Source organism: Topomyia yanbarensis, chromosome 3 (genome assembly GCF_030247195.1).
Source record: "Topomyia yanbarensis strain Yona2022 chromosome 3, ASM3024719v1, whole genome shotgun sequence".
NCBI lineage: Eukaryota > Metazoa > Arthropoda > Insecta > Diptera > Culicidae > Topomyia > Topomyia yanbarensis.
Window position 1 is genome coordinate 247,817,684 of NC_080672.1, and position 20,609 is coordinate 247,838,292.

Sequence of the window (20,609 nt, forward strand, 5' to 3'; positions counted from 1 at the left end):
TTTGTTAGTCTACGCGCGATTTTATCTGCATATTCTACTGTCTTATTTCTGTAGATAATAAAACTGATTGATTGTTTTAAATCAGAAATTATAAAAATCACATCAAAATAAAGTTATTCAGAAGATAACATCACTAATAAGAATCATTGGAACTAGAAATATTACGATTATTGTTCTTTCTACGTTATTTTATGTCTAATCATGCTAGCAGATTCACAATAGAAATTTTAAACAAATTAAGCAACAATAAACAATACTCGGATAATGAACCTTGAATTTGAAGCCGTTGTTTAGAGCAAACAATCTTTGTTCAAATCATTTTCCTTACCCTCAAACACGAGTATTTCAATATTGAAATTTAATTTTAGAACGATTTGAGATAGAGCTTGACTGTAATAAGTTGAAGTTGTAGAACAATATATTTTAGACAAATTGCTAAAGACATGAAAACTCTATCTTTCATATTTTTCGTTATATGGGAAATTCAAGTGTAAACTTTAAGGTAATGCTTAAAAAATGGGTTTGTTGTATAACTTGTAGTTTCATTTTACACTAAAGTAACCTTTGGACAACTTCAAGATTATTCTTGGCACTCTTTTCAAATATCTAATTTATTAACATTAAATAGAGTTCCTGTTATATCAAATATACTTTACAGTATACATCATCAAAAAATGGCATATGTAATATTTTTATATCCTGCATTATTTACTCAAATAGTAAAGAGAATATAACTTTCTAACGAAAATCTAGAGGTGTTCTCCATCAAAACATCTGAAAGTGTTCTTAACAAAAAATCAAAACTGCGAAAGTTATAAATAAATCCATTAAACATAAGAAACACTGTTTTTTTGGGTAAATTTGGGGTTGCTTCTCTAATCTTCCGGCCATCACATGACATGATTTGGTATTCTTAGTATGTATAACAAACATAAAAATGTGACACAAGGTGCTTAAAACGCACAAAATTCTGCCAATATTATTTTTCATTGGATTGTTTGCTCTAAAGATATTACCAAGGGCCGTTCATAAATGATGTCGCGTATTGACAGTTGGGGAAAAGCCGTGAATTAACGAGAGAAAAACTAAAAATTCGAGACGTACTAGTGGAGCGGGGTTAATAAAACCAACAACAATTTTAGACTTTTTTCTGCGAGACATTGTTTATGAATGGACCCCAAGCAAACAATATTCCATAACGAATATCACGTAACATCGATGACAGAGCAGTGGGATCAAGGCCAAGTTCTCTCTGGGTCGTGCAAAACTGAGAAGCAACATCAATTTCGGCACAGAGAACAGACATCCATCTCAAGCGTAAAAGTTGAGTAAAAGGCACATCCAAAGGTAATTGAAAGGTTACCACCAAAGGTGGTTCTGTCATGCCGTTTAGTGCGTGAGTGTTCCTGAATTGATATTCAAGTGATCATTCTAATTATGAGATATGCCAGTATGGTGGTCGTAATTCTCTAACAAATATTTGTTCAAATGACAAAACAAACATTTTAAAATTGTTTGTTCGAATCTGGATGTCTGTTCTCTATGACTTAGTTCTAACAATTAAAATCTTAAACTTCCTTTTTGATTTTCAAACAAAATAATCATTAGTACACACTAGAACAGTAATAATAACTGGTAGAATACAGAGAAATTAGTATTCGTGGACATTACGATTATCAGCGCTCTCTGATTTAGTAAATAGTCGATTGATCCGCTTCATACCTAGGGGACCCAAGAGGAGATCAGGAACAAGACAGAAGCGGAATCAATGCAAAGTTTTTATTGCATCACTGACGATTAAACACGCGTTGTTAGGAGCTTGATACTTTGGACTGGACAAAATAGAGGACTTGACGCTACACGCTTCGAGACAAACAGGCGCAAAATTTAGTACTCCTCCTGAGGACCGGTGTTTACTTGGCAGACAGTTGCTAATTCGTGCGATTTTGCAAATTTTGTCTCGCAGGACGGACCGAGATCCCCTAAGCTATAAGCTGCAGTCCTATCAGCCCGCTAAAAAAAATATAGATCTCTGGTGTCATTGCCAAAGTTTTTTGAAATAGAATTTTCTTCCAAGAAGAAAAGAAAAGACTGCAAGACTATCGAACCATTAAAAAGCAATTTTCCAGATTTTCATAGATTTAGAGCCATCCTACCCACTATTTCAAATAATAATAGAAAGGTCTGGTAAAATGCAAAATTTTATCATAAGAACGAAGCTAAAGTGAAGACCTAATTTTATCAGCTTTTTGACCAGATTTTATCAGCCTCGTATGAAAATTAAGAGTTGGTAGTTTGATGGGCTTTAGCAGATGAACCAAGTTGAATTCGAGTAAATCCTTTTCTGAGCATATTTTTCCTATCTTAGAGATCCGAAATATGCAAAAATAAAGATTCATTTTTTTTTTATTTTTGCATTGTCAGACCCCCTTAAGGGAAATTTTGAACTAAATATTCAGAAAGTGTTGCGAGGCTATATCTAGGGACTAAAGAAGAATATTTTAATAGCTTCGGTTTCTTAAGCGGACCCTACACGAGCAAAAATATTGACAATAAATCGTATATTGATCAATATATTGATGGTGTAAGGTCATTTTGAAAATATTGATTCTGTAGAATTTAAATGGGGTTGATGGATTGAAGCAGTCTTGACAATATATTTATTGACAATATTTCTGTCTCGTGTAGGGTCCGCTTTAAAAAGAAAGCAAAATTTTTGTCCCGATTTTGTCGATGTCCCTGTTTTATCAGCCTAAAATTCACCAAGGGGCTGATAAATACGGGTCCGCATTGTATATCTTTTATATTGGCCACCGTGAAAGTAATTTAAACATACTACCAAGAACAATTCATGAAGAAAATGTGGCAGCACTGGTGAATCGCTCGGACGTGTTGTCGTTAGCGTCCACTAAAGTTTTTCAGTGATATATACACTCAAGTTTTTTTTTACGCGGTTTTTTTTGCGCGGTATTTTTTTACGCGGTTTTTTTTACGCGGATTTTGAAATTTACGCGGTTTTCATTTACGCGGTTTTCATTTACGCGGCTCGTATCCCCCGCGTAAAAAAAAACCCTGAGTGTATATTCAACAGGAAAATGAGATCAAAAAGTACGCCCATTCGTTCCGCTTAGCGCCTAAAGCGCCGCCTGAACCTGAGTAGCCGATGCAACCATTTCACCTACGGAGGAGAATTCACAGAAATCTCATGAATTTATTTATTCAGAGCTGGAGAGATCGTTTCATGTCATTTTCAATGCTTGTCCCGTCATAAATATTTACCCTTTTGTAAATGCGTGCCAGAATCGAAAATATTTTTCATTTTGGAAGGGCGAATATATTGCAAATATCCAAATGATACGCGGATGTATTCTCGCGGGGCTTATTGTATATGAAGGCGGCCTCAGAATGTACGTGTAGGAACAGGCATTCTTGAAATGGATCGTTGGATGTACAGTAGAGCTATTGCCTTTCATTTCCAGGGCTAAACATGTGATGAAAACAAATATATCATTACATACATATTTTCTTCCATAAAAACACTGTCAGACAGTGGGAAATGGATTGTATACACACACACTACCAAGAACAATTCATGAAAAATCAATGTTCTGGCATAACTTTTGCAATTTTCAATGCTTACCAACATATATCCTTTAGATGATTTTCAGTGTTTTTGAAGATGGATATTTCCTTCTTTTATTACAAAAATATAAGTACCAATGATAGGGTTAATGTGCCCTTATTCATCTCATTAGTCACGATGTCACACTATTTCGCTGAAAACTCGGCTTACAATTCTTGGATTGCGCTTAAATAGGTGTCAACATCTTTCCTTCGGTCTTAAGAAATCTGCCTTGAAAAAAGTGAAATACTCGCGTTAGAGCGAAGCGAAAAGTCGAGTACAACGCACCCTTATTCATCCTACCATTTGAAATAATGCGTTGAATAGAGATAGCAGACACTGCTCTAACTAATGTGTTCAAATGGGTGGGATGAATAGGGGTGCTAAGATGAATTAGGGCGCAGTAACCCCATCTAAAATTAATTTTTTTAATCATTTTCGTGAAAACTAATAAAATATCGTGATTGTCATTTTTGCTCAATTATACCTCGTGTAACGTTCTTATATGTAGGTGAAAAAAAAATTATCCTTGTTTGCCATAATCAGTGATATTAGAATTGCAAAATATCCCATTTTTAGCGAAAAACTGCTCATAATTTTTGAACGATAAAAGGGTAGACTTCTCATTAGTCAGGGTGTCACGTTATTTTGTTGATATCTCGGCCAACTGAGAAGTAATACTGCGTTCCTAAGAAGTAATACAATGAAAAATTTGGCCTGGAAAATGTAAAATACTTGTAATTGAGCGAAGTGGAAAGTCGAGTACAATGCACCCTTATTTATCCTACCATTTGAGCTAATACGTTGAACAGAGATAGCAGACAGAGCTCTATTAATGTGTTCAAATGGAAGGAATGAATAGAGGTGCTAAGATGTTACCCAAGTAAGATATGTGTTGTCATGACACACATTATTCGTCCTGAAACACTTAAAGTTGTCTGCAGACTATTTCAGTTTCAAATCAATGCCGCAAAAGTTATATGAATAAGGCAGTTTGTAAAATACCCTAAATCTTAATCTCAAATTTCTTACCAAATGAAAAGTATGACAGATCTTCGCCGTTGTGCTATCTTATGACACACGTCATTTTGGGGTATACTGAGTTAGATGTGCCATACTGCCGCTCTAAGCATAATTGTCCCATGTATATAGGGAATCCCATAGAACATGGGACAAATATGCTTATAACGGCAGCATATCACTTGTTTAAAAAATCACTGCAATGTAACGTTTTCAGAATTCTTACCTTCTGCTTGGTTACTGAGTTTGCTTCAAATGACTGTGTCTGGGGATTGGGTCAAGTTATCTTGATGTTTAGATGTTTTTATGTGTAAAACTATCTGAGAAACACAATAGCATAATCATTTTTAAAACAAAAATGCAAGAATTGTGAGAAAAATGCAGTTTAAATTTTAAACTGGAAATATAGCATATTTGGCAACACTGTAACCAAAAATATCTATTTTTTCTAGATCTCACGGATTGTTTATAGACCAAATAAAGCCAAAGATATGAATAAAAGTTAATAGTTGATGATTTTTATTCTTTTTTATATATTTTGTTAGTGGGACAGTTTTGCGTAGAATTTCAACAATGGGACAAACAGATTTGTTATTTTTCCACGGAGTTCTCGAACAAACTTTATGATTTTGGTGTGTTTTCTGAAAATATTCGTGAAAAAGGACTGTTTCATAAAAAAAGCGAAGATACTCAAAAAGTAACATGGGACAATTATGAGTAGAATGGCAGTATAATAGGTTTATTGTGCAATGGAAAATCGTGTCTATCTGCTCCTAATTATGACAGCTTTTTCACCCGATTTCGTCAGCCAACCGGGGTTATGAGGCTGTGTCTAAGGACTAACATTGAATGTTTAACCAGGATATAAATAAATATGTTTTGTCATTGACTCTATTTTGTCAACCAAAATTAGACTAAAGGGCCTGATAAAAACGGGTTTTCACTGTATTATCATGAACTAAAAACACGCTGCTACAAAGAATCAAACATTGAACGAACTTTTCAAGTGACCTAGTATAGGTTGTAGGCTACTCAAATGAAACACAAAACCACTTTTGGCGAATTTATTTACAAAACAGCATTATATAGCATACCGTTAGAAAGGTCTATTTTTCTTCTTTCGAGAATAGTTAAAAAATCTCAATTCCGCTTAAACATGACAGCCCACCTATTTTTTAGTACCGAATAGATTTTTTGCTATAAATCGAGTTTTTGGTGGTATACAACATTTTTCAAACAATTTTTTGTATTGCATTTGATGCGCGCTACAACATATACTAGGTCTCTTGAAAAGGTCAAAATCGCTGTAGCACCGTGTAATTATTTAGTGAAATGGTCACCTGGGTTTTCCGAAATAAAACCTTCCGATTTCCGGATGGACCTTCAAACAACGGAAAATTAAACTCGATCATTTTACACAGTTCGGCATGAACAACAATTTGTGTAAGACCAACATAAGAGAGTAGGTTGTTTAATTAAAAAAATAAGCACCGAAATTATAAAATCAACATAACAGCAGAAAAACGAAACTCGACTCACCCCTTGTAACGATCAAATACCGCAGTACACAGCTTACTAAGTAGATACATTCTTCTATGTGGAGAGTTGGAGTTTCCGCTGTGTAATCCACTCGTATGGTGCAGTCTCTTTCTGTTTCAGGTGTAAGCTATTTGTGTTGTCGATTGTGAACCCAGGGATGCTCTTGTCTCTCTCATGTGGCTCCTCTGTACTGGCACCCTTTCAATAGTTTCGTACGTTGTATTTCCATCCCATACCGATCTCCTCTGTCCCCAATAGTATACTTAGGGCAAAAAATCGCACACACAATGACAGGGCGAGCTGTTTTTATGAAAGAAAAAAAAATAAACGCTAGGTGTGCAGAGGGTTTCATTTCTGAAGTGTACGTACTTACACTACACGGCCTCCCTGCCGCGAAGGAGATATTTTATGAGCTTCATATTTTTCATGCTCTGAATCGGTGTGTTGAGTTCGGAAAGAGCAGCTGCCGTCCAAACAGTAAAAGAGCGGTCTGCGGAGAAGAGTGGAGCCTTCGCAACAAAATCAACAAGAAAAAGAACTGGGACGTATGGGCAGGGATCGTGTTTTTCATCAAGTTCTTCTGTGAATGTATTGCAAGCATATACACATGTTCAGTTTTCGCTATCAACTTTTTTACTGATCTACACACCCTAGCATACCTCACATCATAATATGCTTTAGCTGTAGGCGTATACAGATCAGTGATGCCGGAAGCTTCTGAAAATGTCAAATGTTTAACCATACTGTATTGCATAGAAGTCGTATACCACGTGGACTAAAAATCTTTGCGTTTGACTTCTTTCGTGGACATATTGCACATGCCCCGTACACTTTTCTGATTTTATTGGCGGTAATTTCACAAAACGGGTTTCCAATTCCAGGAAAGTATGGATTTTCTCAAATGTGTTCGACCACTTCGATGCTGGGCTGTGACATTAGAGTTTGACAATAACAATGCAATAGAAAAATTGAAACAACCTACGAAACCTAGGATTGGAACAACGATCGTTTAAAACTTCATCCAAAATAGTGAAATTTAACAGAAAATCGAGCCTTTATGATGCCAATGATGCACATTAAAAAGAAAAAAAGCTGTGTGACAGAATCCATGTAAACATTAGCCATATCCTCACCCTTTCAACATAAACAAACGTGAACTTCTTCGTACCTGTTACCCAAATTATTCACGTAGTATACAGCTATTCTACACATAATTGTCCTATATAGAGGCCATCCCATAGATAGGACTAGAATTATGCGTTAAACTAAAATTTGGATGACCCCATGTATAGGATACGCACGCAGTCTGGGAGATTATGTTGCCTAATTGCAAGCATTCTCGACAAAACACAATTCAAAACCATCCAATTGTAGCTATTAAATGTTTTTGACAAAACTATTTTTCTATACGATCGATGTTAGCGTATATTTTGAGTTAAGGCTATAAAGCAGAAACTTCGCTCGATAGCGTTCAAATTGATATCAAGATATGGATGAAAATATATTTGTCTCTATGCATTCGCTCCAATGTCCGCCTTTATCTACGTTCGTTTTCAATGAATTTAGTTCAACAAAACCTAAACACGATAATCAAAAACTCCTGTGACCAGTGGGTCAAATTGTATATTTTACGCTCCAAATGTGAACATTTTGGCAACCCTGTATTTATGTAGAAATGTGTTTTCCCGTATGTCCCGATAATGTTCATTCATGTGTGTGGTGGTTGCTCCTAGCTCCCCTAGCGTTGTTTGTATGTTTGTGAGGGCCGATTAACCACTCCGCCGCAGCTGCTGCTAGTTGTGTTACTGGTAATCGCAGTAGTCATCACCGCGTCGTCGTTGTTTTTGGTTGGTTTCGGTTTGCTCATCGTCGAAGCACCTACACTCTACAGGAAAAAGAGAAAGAGAAGAATATTTTAAAAAGAAGCGTGACTACTAAGAGATTTCCACCGCACACATTGCTTGTTTCGATCGTGGGGCTTTCAGTGGCGACGAGTATTTTCCATTCTAAGTGCCATAAAACTTAGTGCTTTACAATACAGGGCTATCGACAAGAAGAAAAAATATCGTGGCAGGCCAGAAAATCGTGAAACGTCGATGTGTGCGATGCTTTTTCCTGAAGTGGTGTGCCTGCATGCTTGCTTTGCTAAAGAGTAGCACGGACTAGAGAGGATGATTTGCTGCGCTTAAGTGGGTCGCCATTTTCTTCAAGTTTTCCGTTCATCGTGGTTGATGGAAAACAGCGCTTCCGTCGTGTGTCTGGAAAGCAGTGTGAGCAAATATTGATTTTTATTGCAAATTTAAGGGTCCTGTGCTTAGTGGTCGGTTTCTATCGATCTCGTTAAAATCAACAATAACTAAAAAAGTTTCATTATGTTATGTTGAGGAAGAAACCATTCACAGTAGCAAAGATCGACACGCATAGGAAATACTTTCGTTTCTCCTCGTATTGTTATGGCCAATCAAGTTGCGGTGCAAATACCTTTATATAGGTCACGTAAATAAGTGGAAGCTTTTTTGTAGTGCTTTTCTTTCACCACACTTCGTATTATATTTTAAAATGCGTTCTTCGTTTTTGCTGGTGCAGGGGCGGTACCAACAGACAAGCCTCATCATTAGGCTCTTTTTCATTTTCCTAATTCTGTCTCAAGGGCACGTACTACTATCTATTATTTATTTTTCCTATTTTAGTAAAACAATCATTCAATTTTTATAATTACCAACAATTTTTTATTCATAACGATGAGTTCATGTACCATACCATACAAATCAACATGAAGATATTCTCTCTTTTGTTCACAAACTAGCTTGGGCCATCATGGGCAGGCAAGGAAAGACGAAAAATGCGTCATTGCTACCTTTGATTTAAGCTTGTTCTTGTTCTTTTCCCTTGCGATTGAACTTGCAAGATCGCATGTAGGAGGTGATTTTTACTGCTGGTCTTGTTCACATATTTTCCATAGCCTTCGTTTGCCTGTTGGTGGATTGCAAAGCAGTCATTGTACACACACTAAAACGACAGACTGCACATCACTGACACGGGTGTGTGTGTTTGTTTGTGTGGGAATTATGTGTGTATTGCAGAGGCAATGAGTGGAAAATAAATTAAGAACTTTTCTCGATAGTGCGCAGATTTTGTATTTTGTTCGATCTCCGTTATGTGAATGATGTCAGGAGAGATTCAGCACTTGATGTTTGGATGAATTCAACATTTTTTATGATTTCGTACAGAGATGATGATTAGAGTTAGATGATGATGATGATTTTGTTATTTGCAACACATCTATAGCACTATTTTGGTATTTTTACAGAACCAACAAATATAAACAGCAACAAAACAATGGATGATGATCAGCAGTTCTGTCTTCGATGGAACAATCACCAGAGCACACTCATCTCCGTGTTCGATACACTGTTGGAGAATGGAACACTGGTTGATTGCACCTTGGCGGCCGAAGGAAAATTCCTGAAGGCCCACAAAGTTGTTCTCTCAGCGTGTAGTCCGTATTTTGCGGTAAGTTTCTAATGACTAACATCTGTTTCTGATTTTAGTTGAACTATACAATGTAACTCCACCATTCTATCTAATAGGCACTCCTATCGCAACAATACGATAAGCACCCCATCTTCATACTCAAAGATGTGAAATTTCAAGAGCTCCGCGCCATGATGGACTATATGTACCGTGGCGAAGTCAACATCTCACAGGATCAGCTGGCTGCGCTTTTAAAAGCGGCCGAGTCCCTGCAGATCAAAGGTCTGTCCGACAATCGGGGTTCGTCCTCAACCGCGCCATCACAGCAGAAGCAGCAGCAGAGTGAAGCCTCAGCAACTAAAACGCTACCGCCACCCGTACCTGCAAATAAGGTAATTCATTTATTTTTGCTATAAGTCTGTGCCATAATAATTGTTTTTCTTGTCGATTTCTTCTACAGGCTTCAGGTTTAACTATCGAAAATAAAAGGCCTTTGAAACCAGAATTGCTCGATTCGGACGTGTCTGGATCGCGAGAAGGCTCTACTAGTCCCACATCGCGAAAGCGTAAAAAAATTCGACGAAGAAGTGTTGATACCAACAACCTAATAGGTGAGATCACATTTTGAAGTAGAAGTTTAATTTTACTCAGTTTTTCGTACGTTGTGCATAAGTGTCGTTATCATGTTTGTTCATGTGTTGCCTGTTTTTAAAAATGTTATCAGTTTTCACTGATACGAGGCGAGACGGGTCTTATCACGTGGTTCGTTTTCCATTTTTCTTGTCTCCGCCTTGTGGCTTGAAGCGACATAATCGAAAGGCTTCATAAAAATATTTGCCTATTGCAGGTTGAGATAAAAAAGCAGCGCATCGATTAAGAAGCGTGCTTACATCATCCTAGATGTTGCTGGAACATACAACGTCGATTTGAATGAATTATGAATAGTAAAATAGTTACATTTTTCTGTAGGGTGGTTCAGCCACCATCAGCGTTATCTCATGTCGTTTTCGAAGTCAGTGCACTGGTGTAGTGAAGTGCACTGGTTTTGCACTTTTGGTTTTTTTTTATTTTGCTCAAAAGTGCAAAACCTGCGCACTACACTCGCACGTCAATCGAAAAGGCCATCAGATAACCTTACTTGGTAAAATTTGGAGCTATTAGGTATTCAAGAAAAAGATTAAGTATGGAAAAGTAGATGTAACCGTATCATTTGGTCAATTTTAATGCGCTTCCAACTTCGTTTGTCGTTCATTAAATAACTCTTACTTAACGTCTCATCAATGCATTAGACTTTGTATTCATCAATGCTTTATAAGTAAATCAATGTAATTCATTTTCCTTTCACTGTTTTTAGTGATTTATTTTACATTCTAAATGTATCTCTCATCAAGTAATATTTTATTCATCTGCTATCAGGCTGTCGTCGCAAATAAACGTACAAATTCAAATACTATGATTTTTGTGGTTTGCACGTTGTTTAAACTATTTCAACATGCGGTTCGTACTCTATATTAGGGTTAGTTTCAAGCTATCACCGCATAAATCATGATTCGTACCAACAGGAATGATTTGATGACATTTTTGTATGTAGATATAAATGTGTCTGATAGCGCAAAATGTGGATAGACCTGTTTCTGGGAATTTCAGACGAAATGAATTGGAACAAACGAAAAACATTTAGCTAAATTATCACAAGCTCATGTCTTGCACATGGTAAACATGGTGCAACGCCATACAGAAATTATAAACTATGTTTCGATCTTGCAGATAATCATGACCAGCATTCAAATTCCTCATCACATTCAATGCACACCTCCTTGCAACCACAAGCGTTGGCCCTGACGTCATCGTCGACCGTGGCCAGTGTTCCCGCAACCAACAACACTGCTACCTCCCTGTCATCATCAGTTACGACGCCCTCAAATAGTGCGAATGTGTTGGCCACGTCGGCTGCGGCTGCGGCGGCGGCAGCAGCTGCTTTAAAAAAGACTGACTCCGTTCAACAGCAGCAAGTTGCCGAAGCGTTGAAATTACAATTGGTGAAACATAATCAAAGCCAACAGCAACAACAGTCACAACAGCAGCAGCAACAACCAACCCAACAACAACAGGCACATCACACAGACGACGATGAACATAGCGAAACGGAACAGGATGAGGGACATGGCGATGAAGACTCCGATGATATGGATGAACCGCCTGTTAAACGCTTACCACAGGGCGGTACGGGAACAGTGGAGGGAGTAGATGGCAAAGTAATCAATAAATCCGAGCTGATGATCGAACCAAAAAACGAATACGATGACGGTCAGGACGAAAATGTGGAGGATTTAACGCTAGATGAGGAAGAATTGCTGGATGATCTGGACCAGGCAGGGCCCAGTCACGGTGGCGAAGGATCTAGTCAAGGTACAAATTTGAAACAAAACTGACAGTAAACATCTCTTGATTATTACTTTATGTTCGTTTCCCATTATCCTCTGGTAGGCTATGCACAATGGCAAATGGAACGGGAACAAAACGAAGCGTTTATGGCTGCTCAAGACGCTGTCGGTGGACAACATCGAGACGCACAAGGTAAGCTAATTTTCCTATATAGACAGTTACGATGCACAAAACATTCGGGATGTAAAAGAGCGTGTGTCACCAACTTTTATTAGATGAACGGTCAATTTGGCTGGAGAAGTTATTGCACAATTGCCACACATTTTGCGTTGGGCACGTCTGCCGCCTAAATAATGCCTATATCATTATTTACACTTAGTACTTATTATTGGCGTGCCTATTTCTATGCGCGTATAATAAAAATGAAAAGTTTATTAGCATCGTAAGTTTGATGCTTGCGTTTGGAATTCGTAATGATAGTTTTAAAATAGGCTTTACTTACTAACTCCGGTGACACCATCGATAAAGGTACAAACTCTTTTTCTCGATAGTTTTATGGATCGTACAGTCCATAATGTTTTTCTCTTTTAATAATAATTTTGCCAATCTGAATGAAGTAAAAACAAGTATAGAGGAAAGGCGAGAAAAAACAACCAACACGCATTATTGCCGCAGTAACGGCGAGAAGCTCAAAAAGCAAGTAGAACAGTCTTCAAAGCTATTTTTTATGTTCCTTGCATCCATCCACGGTGCGAGAGACGAGTGTTTTAGGGCTAAGACCATGCATTGCGCGCACAACGTTGACGAAAAAGATTAAAGTCGTAAAATTTAAATACTTTTCTCAGCTCACAGCAAGCAAGCAAGCTGGCGAGGGAGCGCCATGCCAAGATGAACGAACGAAGAGAAATATTTTTTTTTGTATATACGTTTGCAGTAAAAAGCGTATGAAGCGAATGTGTAGGCGCGTAGGTGGCGCTTGACATTTACAATTATTTATAATGCTTATTGGTGTATTTATGTCCATGGATGCCCTCAAAACGGTGTTCAAGGGGCAAATCTTTTTGAGATTCAGGAACGGCTAGTTCATTTCAATATGTAAATATTCAACTGTTGCATGTGCTCTTGAGAAATTGTGGTGAACATTCCTTACAGCTCGTCATTTGGTTGAGATGTTTGGTACCTTCCATCAGGCAACTCACAAAGTCACCTTAGATGAAAAGCTTAGCACGCAGTAGGCTTCAAAGCTTTTAGCAGTCATAAAAACATGACACGTTTTTACTTGTTTCTTTTTTTGTTCTTCAGTATTCACCTTCTCGTTTAACATTTTCGTGTTATTATTGACCTTCATACAGACGAAGGCAAAAACCTTGCAGAGGTTGATGCGCACTCGTTGATATGCGTACCAACTTTACTTGTTTTACTGCGCCGGGTCCTGCATTTGTGTTGGTACGAATGCACTGTGTGCATTTTATGGTTTGACTGCGGACTTCCATTCGAATGCAAAATTATTCACGTTCGTTTTACGAATGGGTACGTTTTTTTTCCATCACATCGAACATTGACTTCAAAAATGTTGCATTGTTTTCTAAATCTTAGAAATGAACAGAAACAAATCAAACTGTGACTGCTTGAATTTTGCCGAAAGATTACGTTGGTTATTTTTTGTCGCCTATGTATTGTTGTGTTTTTATTAGTAATCCTCAACTATGTATCATTTGAGTACTCATTGGTGATTGTGTAGCATTTCTTTTTTGTTTACCTAGTTACATTATTTTGTTTTCGTTTTTTTTTCTTTTATCATACCTTCACACCCGTTGGCCAAAAGACGAGCTCACATGATCGAAACGTGCTCCGCTTTAGTAATCCGCTTATGCTATTTTACTAATCGTTGGGTGAAACGAAATGATGACATATAATAACGTTGCGCTTTCAATCATGTGTGTTATGTTTTTGGCTTAGTGACGATGTTAGCAGACATGACCACTGTCGAACAGTAATTTATTCTAATTGCTGCAAAATCACAATAGTGCAAACTGTAACATAAAGTCCACAGTGTTTTTTTTCTTACTTGTTGGGATATTATTTTTTCTTATTCGGATTGGACCCACATTTTTTATCTATATAGTTCTTTTTCATTAGTTACTTTTGGGCGTGTGGTTTATTTATTTAGATATTTGATTTTATGACTTGCTATTATTGTTAATATACTTGTATTTAATTTCGCATGTTTTCCTAATATCATTTGATCGATAATATTTATTACAACACCAACACATACATACATTTTTACGGGTTACATGTTTAGTTACAATTACTGTTAATCTCGAAGGCTAATCGCGTTAGTACGTTTAGGAAGTGTTATGAAATGATAAAATATTTCAAAAGATCGTGTCTGTCTTATAAGGAAATCAGGTAGAAAAAGTGACATATATTCTGATACTTCAAGGTATTGAAATATCTGCAATCATTTGCAGGATCAAAGAAACACATCATATGAGCATTTGTTGTGCTTTTCTAACATTGGCTGTATTAAAAAAAAATAGCAAACAACTGCCAAATGAAGTGATTCGTTTTAGTTTGTCGACTTCGCGCTGTTTTTTTTCTTGAAATCGTTCTAAACATCGCGGTCGTGTCTGTCAAGTGAGTGATTTGGACATACGATGGATCGAGGCTTGCTTCAAAATATTTTACATTTTGAATTTTCGGGAACCCTGAGCTTGCCATCCCAATATGATTAGAAGATGAATCACCAAAGATAATGTTGTAGCTGCAAATTTTAATTAATTTGCAGTGAGGTAACACAATACGGTATACAAACTCACATCGCAGTACGAAATGGCCAGCAAACGAGTTGTACTTTGGTAAACATACGATGCAAGGGCACATGTGCAAGACCATCTCGCATCGTTCAGGACCAAAAGTACATCATCATTTGATGGCAACTTCACCAGATGTTTCAGTTGTAAACCTATTTGTGCTGTTTTGGGTAGAATAGTAAGTATACTTCTTTCGTAAAAGTATCGTTACGAGAGAATATTTTTTACACTAGTTTTAAGGTTTATTCGTATATTATTTTTTATATAACGACACTTGGATTTTCAGCAGTGATATGTGACTGACCGAATTTTTGAAATGGTTCTTGTGAAGTGCATTGGAATCTTTTACTTTCCGGGTAAAAAATTCGCGTCCGTAATTAAACAATTTATACACAAACGCTTGATGAATAACATGTAAGTATTACGAAAACGTTTTGATTTCAGAAATTTCAGAATCGGGTAAATAGTGAATTGATGTGTGAAATGATACCGCGCGCAATCTGTAAAAGTTCTTTTTTTAACCAAATGTAATTCAGTGACCCGATTTTATCAGCCCCCGATTTTATCGGCTTTTTGACCCGTTTTTGTCAGCTTTATATGAAAATTGATAGTTGGTAGTTTGAAGGGCTCTAGTAGAAGAACCAAGCTGAATTCGAGTAAATCCTTTCTTGAGCATCAAATTTTTGATTTTTTTTTAAATTTTGTACTATCAGACTTAAGGGAAATTCAAACTAAATAGTCAGAAAAGGTGAGGATGTATCTAGGGACTAAAGAAGAATATTTTAAGAGCTCCGGTTTCTTAAAAAGAATGAAAAATGTATGTCCCGATTTTGTCAATGCCCCCGTTTTATCCCGTTTTTTTATAAAATTCACCAAGGGGGATGATGAAAACGGGTCTTCACTGTACTGCCGCTATACGCATAAATGTCCATGTTCTACGGGATTCCTTATACACATGGGACAAAAATGCTTAGAGCGGCACTGTACTAACAACATCAAAACTTTTCTTCTATTTTAAATAAGGAGAAAATGAAACATGTGGTGAATATTTTTGATAAGGAATCGCAAATATCCTTTATTGGTATAGTGATTTGCACAAAGTTTATGACGAAAGTTTTTTTTCTGCGTTCATATTCTCGTCCTAGCTCAAAACGTATGCACTAAAACAAATATCACGAAAGTAGGTGCATTTTATTAAATTTATGCTTGCACGGTTAAAGTCACGCATGACCAGATGTTTCCAAACATTTGTAAATTGTTCGAAAGTTCTGCCAATCATCGTTAGATTATGCAGTCTTCCAAATATTATAGTTAGACGAATTTGAGATTAAAATGAACGATTAGTATGACGAAAAATGCTATGAATCAACGATAGCTCCAGTTAGTGTAAAATAAAACATATCTGGCTAGCTTTTTATTTATTTTAGTAATGATTCATTCAAAAATAATGGTCCAAACATTTCATTGTGACCACAATAAAATTATCTTATCTTGATCGAGACACTATGCTCAACAATATGCGTTTATGTAGTTAACTCAGAAAATAGACGTTTTATGTCTGAAGTTACATTTATTTAATTCTATTTCTTTTCGATTTCAAACACCAACGCAGTTCATAATAACCCAAACAGAATCCGGTGGTGCATTCAACTCTTTCGCCACGAAACAAACACTTTCAATTTCGTGTTATTCCAACACGTTTCGAGCATGACACAAAATTTGTCTAAAGCAATGTTTAACTGTGATGCGATCTTAATGCATGGCAAGGGTTATTTTCGACGATAGGACATTACTGCCCATAAAGTTCCAGTATTTCATAAATACAGCGCGGGATGTTCTATTATTACAGCAGGTACGCGATAATCCATTTGAATATGAATTATGAGTGTTGGCTAAAAAGCCTAGTTTACCAGGTGAGGTTAAATTTTGTTGACTTTAAGAGGCAATAATAGATTTGAGAAACACACTTTCCCACCTTGCGCTTTTGTTGTGCAATCGTTCCATGCTAAAATATTTCCAATCCTGTAAATAGTGAAGTGCCCTTCCAAAGAACTACCGATGCTTGTAAAGCGTTCACCCGAATGTCATTCGCGTTATTTACCCAAATGCCGTTCGCCCGAATATTATCGTCCCAAGTGGACCATTTACTCGAGTGTCAAATTAGAATATATAGTGGTGGACACAGAATTAGCACACTCATACCCCCAACACCTATAAAATGGATATAAATCAAATATAGCATTAACTAATTCTTTCAAGACACGTAATGAAATTATATAAATGCAATTAATAAAGAAGTTAAATGGAGTCTGGACACAGAATTAGCACATATATTTTAAAATTGCTGCTAATTTGATCTAGATCAAGACTAATGGTTCATAGCTGTTAAGTATTTTATCGAGAAACATTTTTGCTTGTAACCAGTCTAGTCAACAGGGGATGCTTTCAGCCAGCTTACAATATCGCTCCATTAGAATTAGCAGCTTTCTAACCTCCAACCATGATCATTCAGATTCTTTGAGATCCGGAGATCATTTAGATCCATGGATGTCTTCGATTTGACACCTGAATGTCATTTTCCCAAATGTCTCAATTACTAAAATCACAAAGTCGGATGTACCATAAATCTGACCTATTTCTAAGCAAATTCGTCTCAATAATTTGGTTTTGTAGTTACAAATTTCTTCTTTATGAAATATGTAAGCTATTGTTCCTAAATAAATCGACTCGAAATATTTTTTTAATTTAAATGAATGCGACATGACCTGATTGCAGTTAATCAAGAATTAGAAAACGTCAGCATTGTTCCAATGAATTACATCGCTGTTTGTTACACTAAAACGTAGGATGGATGGAATTTTTTTTACAAGCATTTCGTTTCAACGCAATATCTACAACTACTAGCACGAGTAACAGTACGAACCATGGATGGGACGTTTCGTACAGTTCTTCCAATTTGTGCACCTTTTCGCCGTCCACTGAGGTGTTGGTGAAAAGATTTATCGAGATTTGAAGACACTTATTATCCGGCATTCTGGGCGCAACGGTTGACAAATTCGAATTTCCCCTACATAGTGATGGGAAAACAACTTGGTTATTGAGGAGTTGGTGGTGTCCTCTACAATGTTCAAAACTATTATTTTTCGGGATATTCCCCTTTGGTGACCAATGGGGGATCCGGCGACTCAAATCAAGAATTGATTCACTCCTCCAATGTCTTAAAATTCGACATAGAGTAAATTAGTTATGGAACATGCTTTTCGACTTCGTCTCATAAAAATGTTTTATCACTACCTGTCATAATAAAATCTAGATTTGCTCTCGAGTTTACGAAATGAATTTTTTTAATTTTAATCAATTTTTATGCTAGACTTGAATATGATTCCTGTCATATGTACAGCATATTCATTCCGGCATGAGACATGGTATTTCTATGTCATAATAGTATAATGCTAATCCTTAATCTTTTTTAAAATTAGTCATTTTAAAAGTGCATACGTTGAGAAAAACTCAATTTCATTAGGATCGTAGCACTACAACTTGGTTTACAGCTATTTATAGATCTGTTAACAACTCGAAGGCGGGCGTGTTCGATCGTCGATCCGCTGCACCGACCGTTTAACTCAATTATCTCGGAATTGTTTTTTTTTTGTTTTTTTGAAAAGTTCCTTTGTGACGATCACGACATCTCAGTAACCATTTTACCGATCATTCTGAAATTTTAACCAGTTATTCTTTATCAGCTACTTTGCGTACAAAAATATATTTATTTGAAAGACCGCCCAATTTTTTGGACCGGTAATCTTAATTTGTGCTGCGCATGAAAAATAAGTGCAATACTGGGTTAATATATTTGGCAGCATAATTCACTTAAATTTATCTAGTTTGCCTATATAATTCTTACTTTCTGCAGAATATTCAACTCTACAGATTTTGATGATAAACATTTTTTTCGGAGGTTTTTATTGTAATATTTGATTATTATTCTATGATGGTAAGGTGTGGGTCAAAAATCAAAGCAGGCAATTCCACTTGATTTACCTTCGTTTTAATATAAATTGGACAACAAAAGGAGACTATCACAAAACATATTTTTGTATGTATACGGAGAATGATTTATGAACATGGTGTTCAGTTATTATACATATTCACTATCAACCCTTAGAAAATAACCATTTTCGTAATATTTTCAAAAGTACACTGTGTTTCGTTAAAATACTGATTAATCCTTTACATTATTACCATGTTTGTGGTAACTGATAGAAATGGATAGAAACAGCAAATCGAGCCCAAAAGCATAGTAGACTTGAAAATTTCAGTAGGATGTTCAACTAGTAAAAAGTATGCCCGTGCCTACAGATGGCTAGTATTTCTTTCACTGCATGGTTTCAGGAGAATAGTTCTATGGGTTTTGGTAATTTACAAGATCACTATTTTCGGAGATCATAGATCTTCTGGAGTTGTCTTTACTTTGGGGTAAATGTCTGGAAATCGACGAATACAATTGATACCTTTTTAGTTTAAAAAAATACGCAGTAGTATGTAGATCTTTTATAAAGGTCTGTGTGTCGGACTAACATTCCTTTCCCTTCGTGATCAACTGTGAACATGGTCGCTACCGGTCACTGCTGATTAATGATATACATTATGGATTACCAGTACATTGAATGATGTTTTGATACTCCCAAGCACCATCTATTGCTTTTCTTTGCATCAAGGGTGGTCGTACACTCACACTTAAACTACTAGATCGTTAGACCAAGTAAAAGAAGTGCTTCTATCAAGCTCACTTTTTGCAAAGAAATAAATAATCGTTAAGCCATTGTAGTATCTGAACGAAGTCAAACATCAAAATTATAATAAATGCCCGATCAGAATGAAATAACACAACAATAGCTAATACCTTATTACAAAAAAAAACTATCAAATATTGTTATAAAGTAGAAACCGTTTAGTGTAACAACATAACAAACGAAATAACAAAAAACTTTCCCCAAGTATTACATTTGTAACAACTATTGATAGAAATATAACGCGATCATAACAAGTTGAGATAGCATAATTAATAACAGAAAGTACTTTTCTCTGCTTTTCTAATATATTATGTTATTTATGCTGGAGCCCTGATTTGTTCTGTCAGAATACTGGCAGATATCAGCAGGAATTCCGGATTTTTTTGGACTTGGTATGTTGGATCGGACAATGAAAATTTAAAAAATCGATACGTTGCTTTGGCGGAGGGTCCGCGCCTTGGATTCTAGATGTCTGGTGCATATTTAGACCCAGATGCGGAGCAGACCACAGATTCGAATTAGTTTAGTCTGGATCCAGAAAGTATTAAATCCCAGATAACTTTTCCCCAGAAGGAACCAAAAGCTGGAAATTTTTATTAGAAATAACCAAAGCTCGGAAAATGATTTGACCGAAAATTCAGTTTTTTTCAGCCAAGTTCGTATCAATCTTTTCATTATGTTCACTTAAATGTTTGTTATGATCATAATATATATATGGGGAAGGTTCCTTTTTGATAACGTGCATAATTGAATAAGTATCATTCTTTCGATTGAGTCGTTTGAATATTTGTTCTCTTGTCTAAACATTGATATCAATAATGCTTATATTAGTGCATTGTAATGTGTATAATACAAATGCGGTTATTGTTTTCACTAGTTCTCAATGTACTAGTCGGAAAAAGTTTGTCTATGAGTGAGTAGTTCTTCAGGTTTACGCGTTCTTTACAGTGACGGAAAGTA

The 20,609-nt window shown here is 36.3% G+C and overlaps 1 protein-coding gene and 1 long non-coding RNA gene across 4 annotated transcripts in view; one reads left to right on the forward strand and one right to left on the reverse strand.

Moving 5' to 3' along the window:
* LOC131693587 (longitudinals lacking protein) overlaps nucleotides 1-20,609 on the forward strand; it is a 71,991-nt gene that overhangs the window by 9,305 nt on the left and 42,077 nt on the right. For 2 of the 3 annotated variants that reach the window (XM_058981510.1, XM_058981512.1), the window contains exons 2-6: nucleotides 9,492-9,694; nucleotides 9,772-10,047; nucleotides 10,116-10,266; nucleotides 11,423-12,064; nucleotides 12,143-12,232. In XM_058981510.1, coding sequence (XP_058837493.1) covers nucleotides 9,521-9,694; nucleotides 9,772-10,047; nucleotides 10,116-10,266; nucleotides 11,423-12,064; nucleotides 12,143-12,232 — 1,333 coding nt within the window. In that variant the 5' untranslated portion in view covers nucleotides 9,492-9,520. Of the gene's footprint in view, nucleotides 1-7,995; nucleotides 8,452-9,491; nucleotides 9,695-9,771; nucleotides 10,048-10,115; nucleotides 10,267-11,422; nucleotides 12,065-12,142; nucleotides 12,233-20,609 lie in introns of those variants that run through there. The other variant, XM_058981511.1, reaches the window with a different exon arrangement.
* Nucleotides 5,076-6,623, reverse strand: LOC131693590 (uncharacterized). Its single transcript, XR_009306288.1, has 3 exons — nucleotides 6,551-6,623; nucleotides 6,182-6,481; nucleotides 5,076-5,283 (listed from the first exon to the last, which is right to left on the reverse strand). It is a non-coding gene; the product is annotated as an uncharacterized LOC131693590 (long non-coding RNA).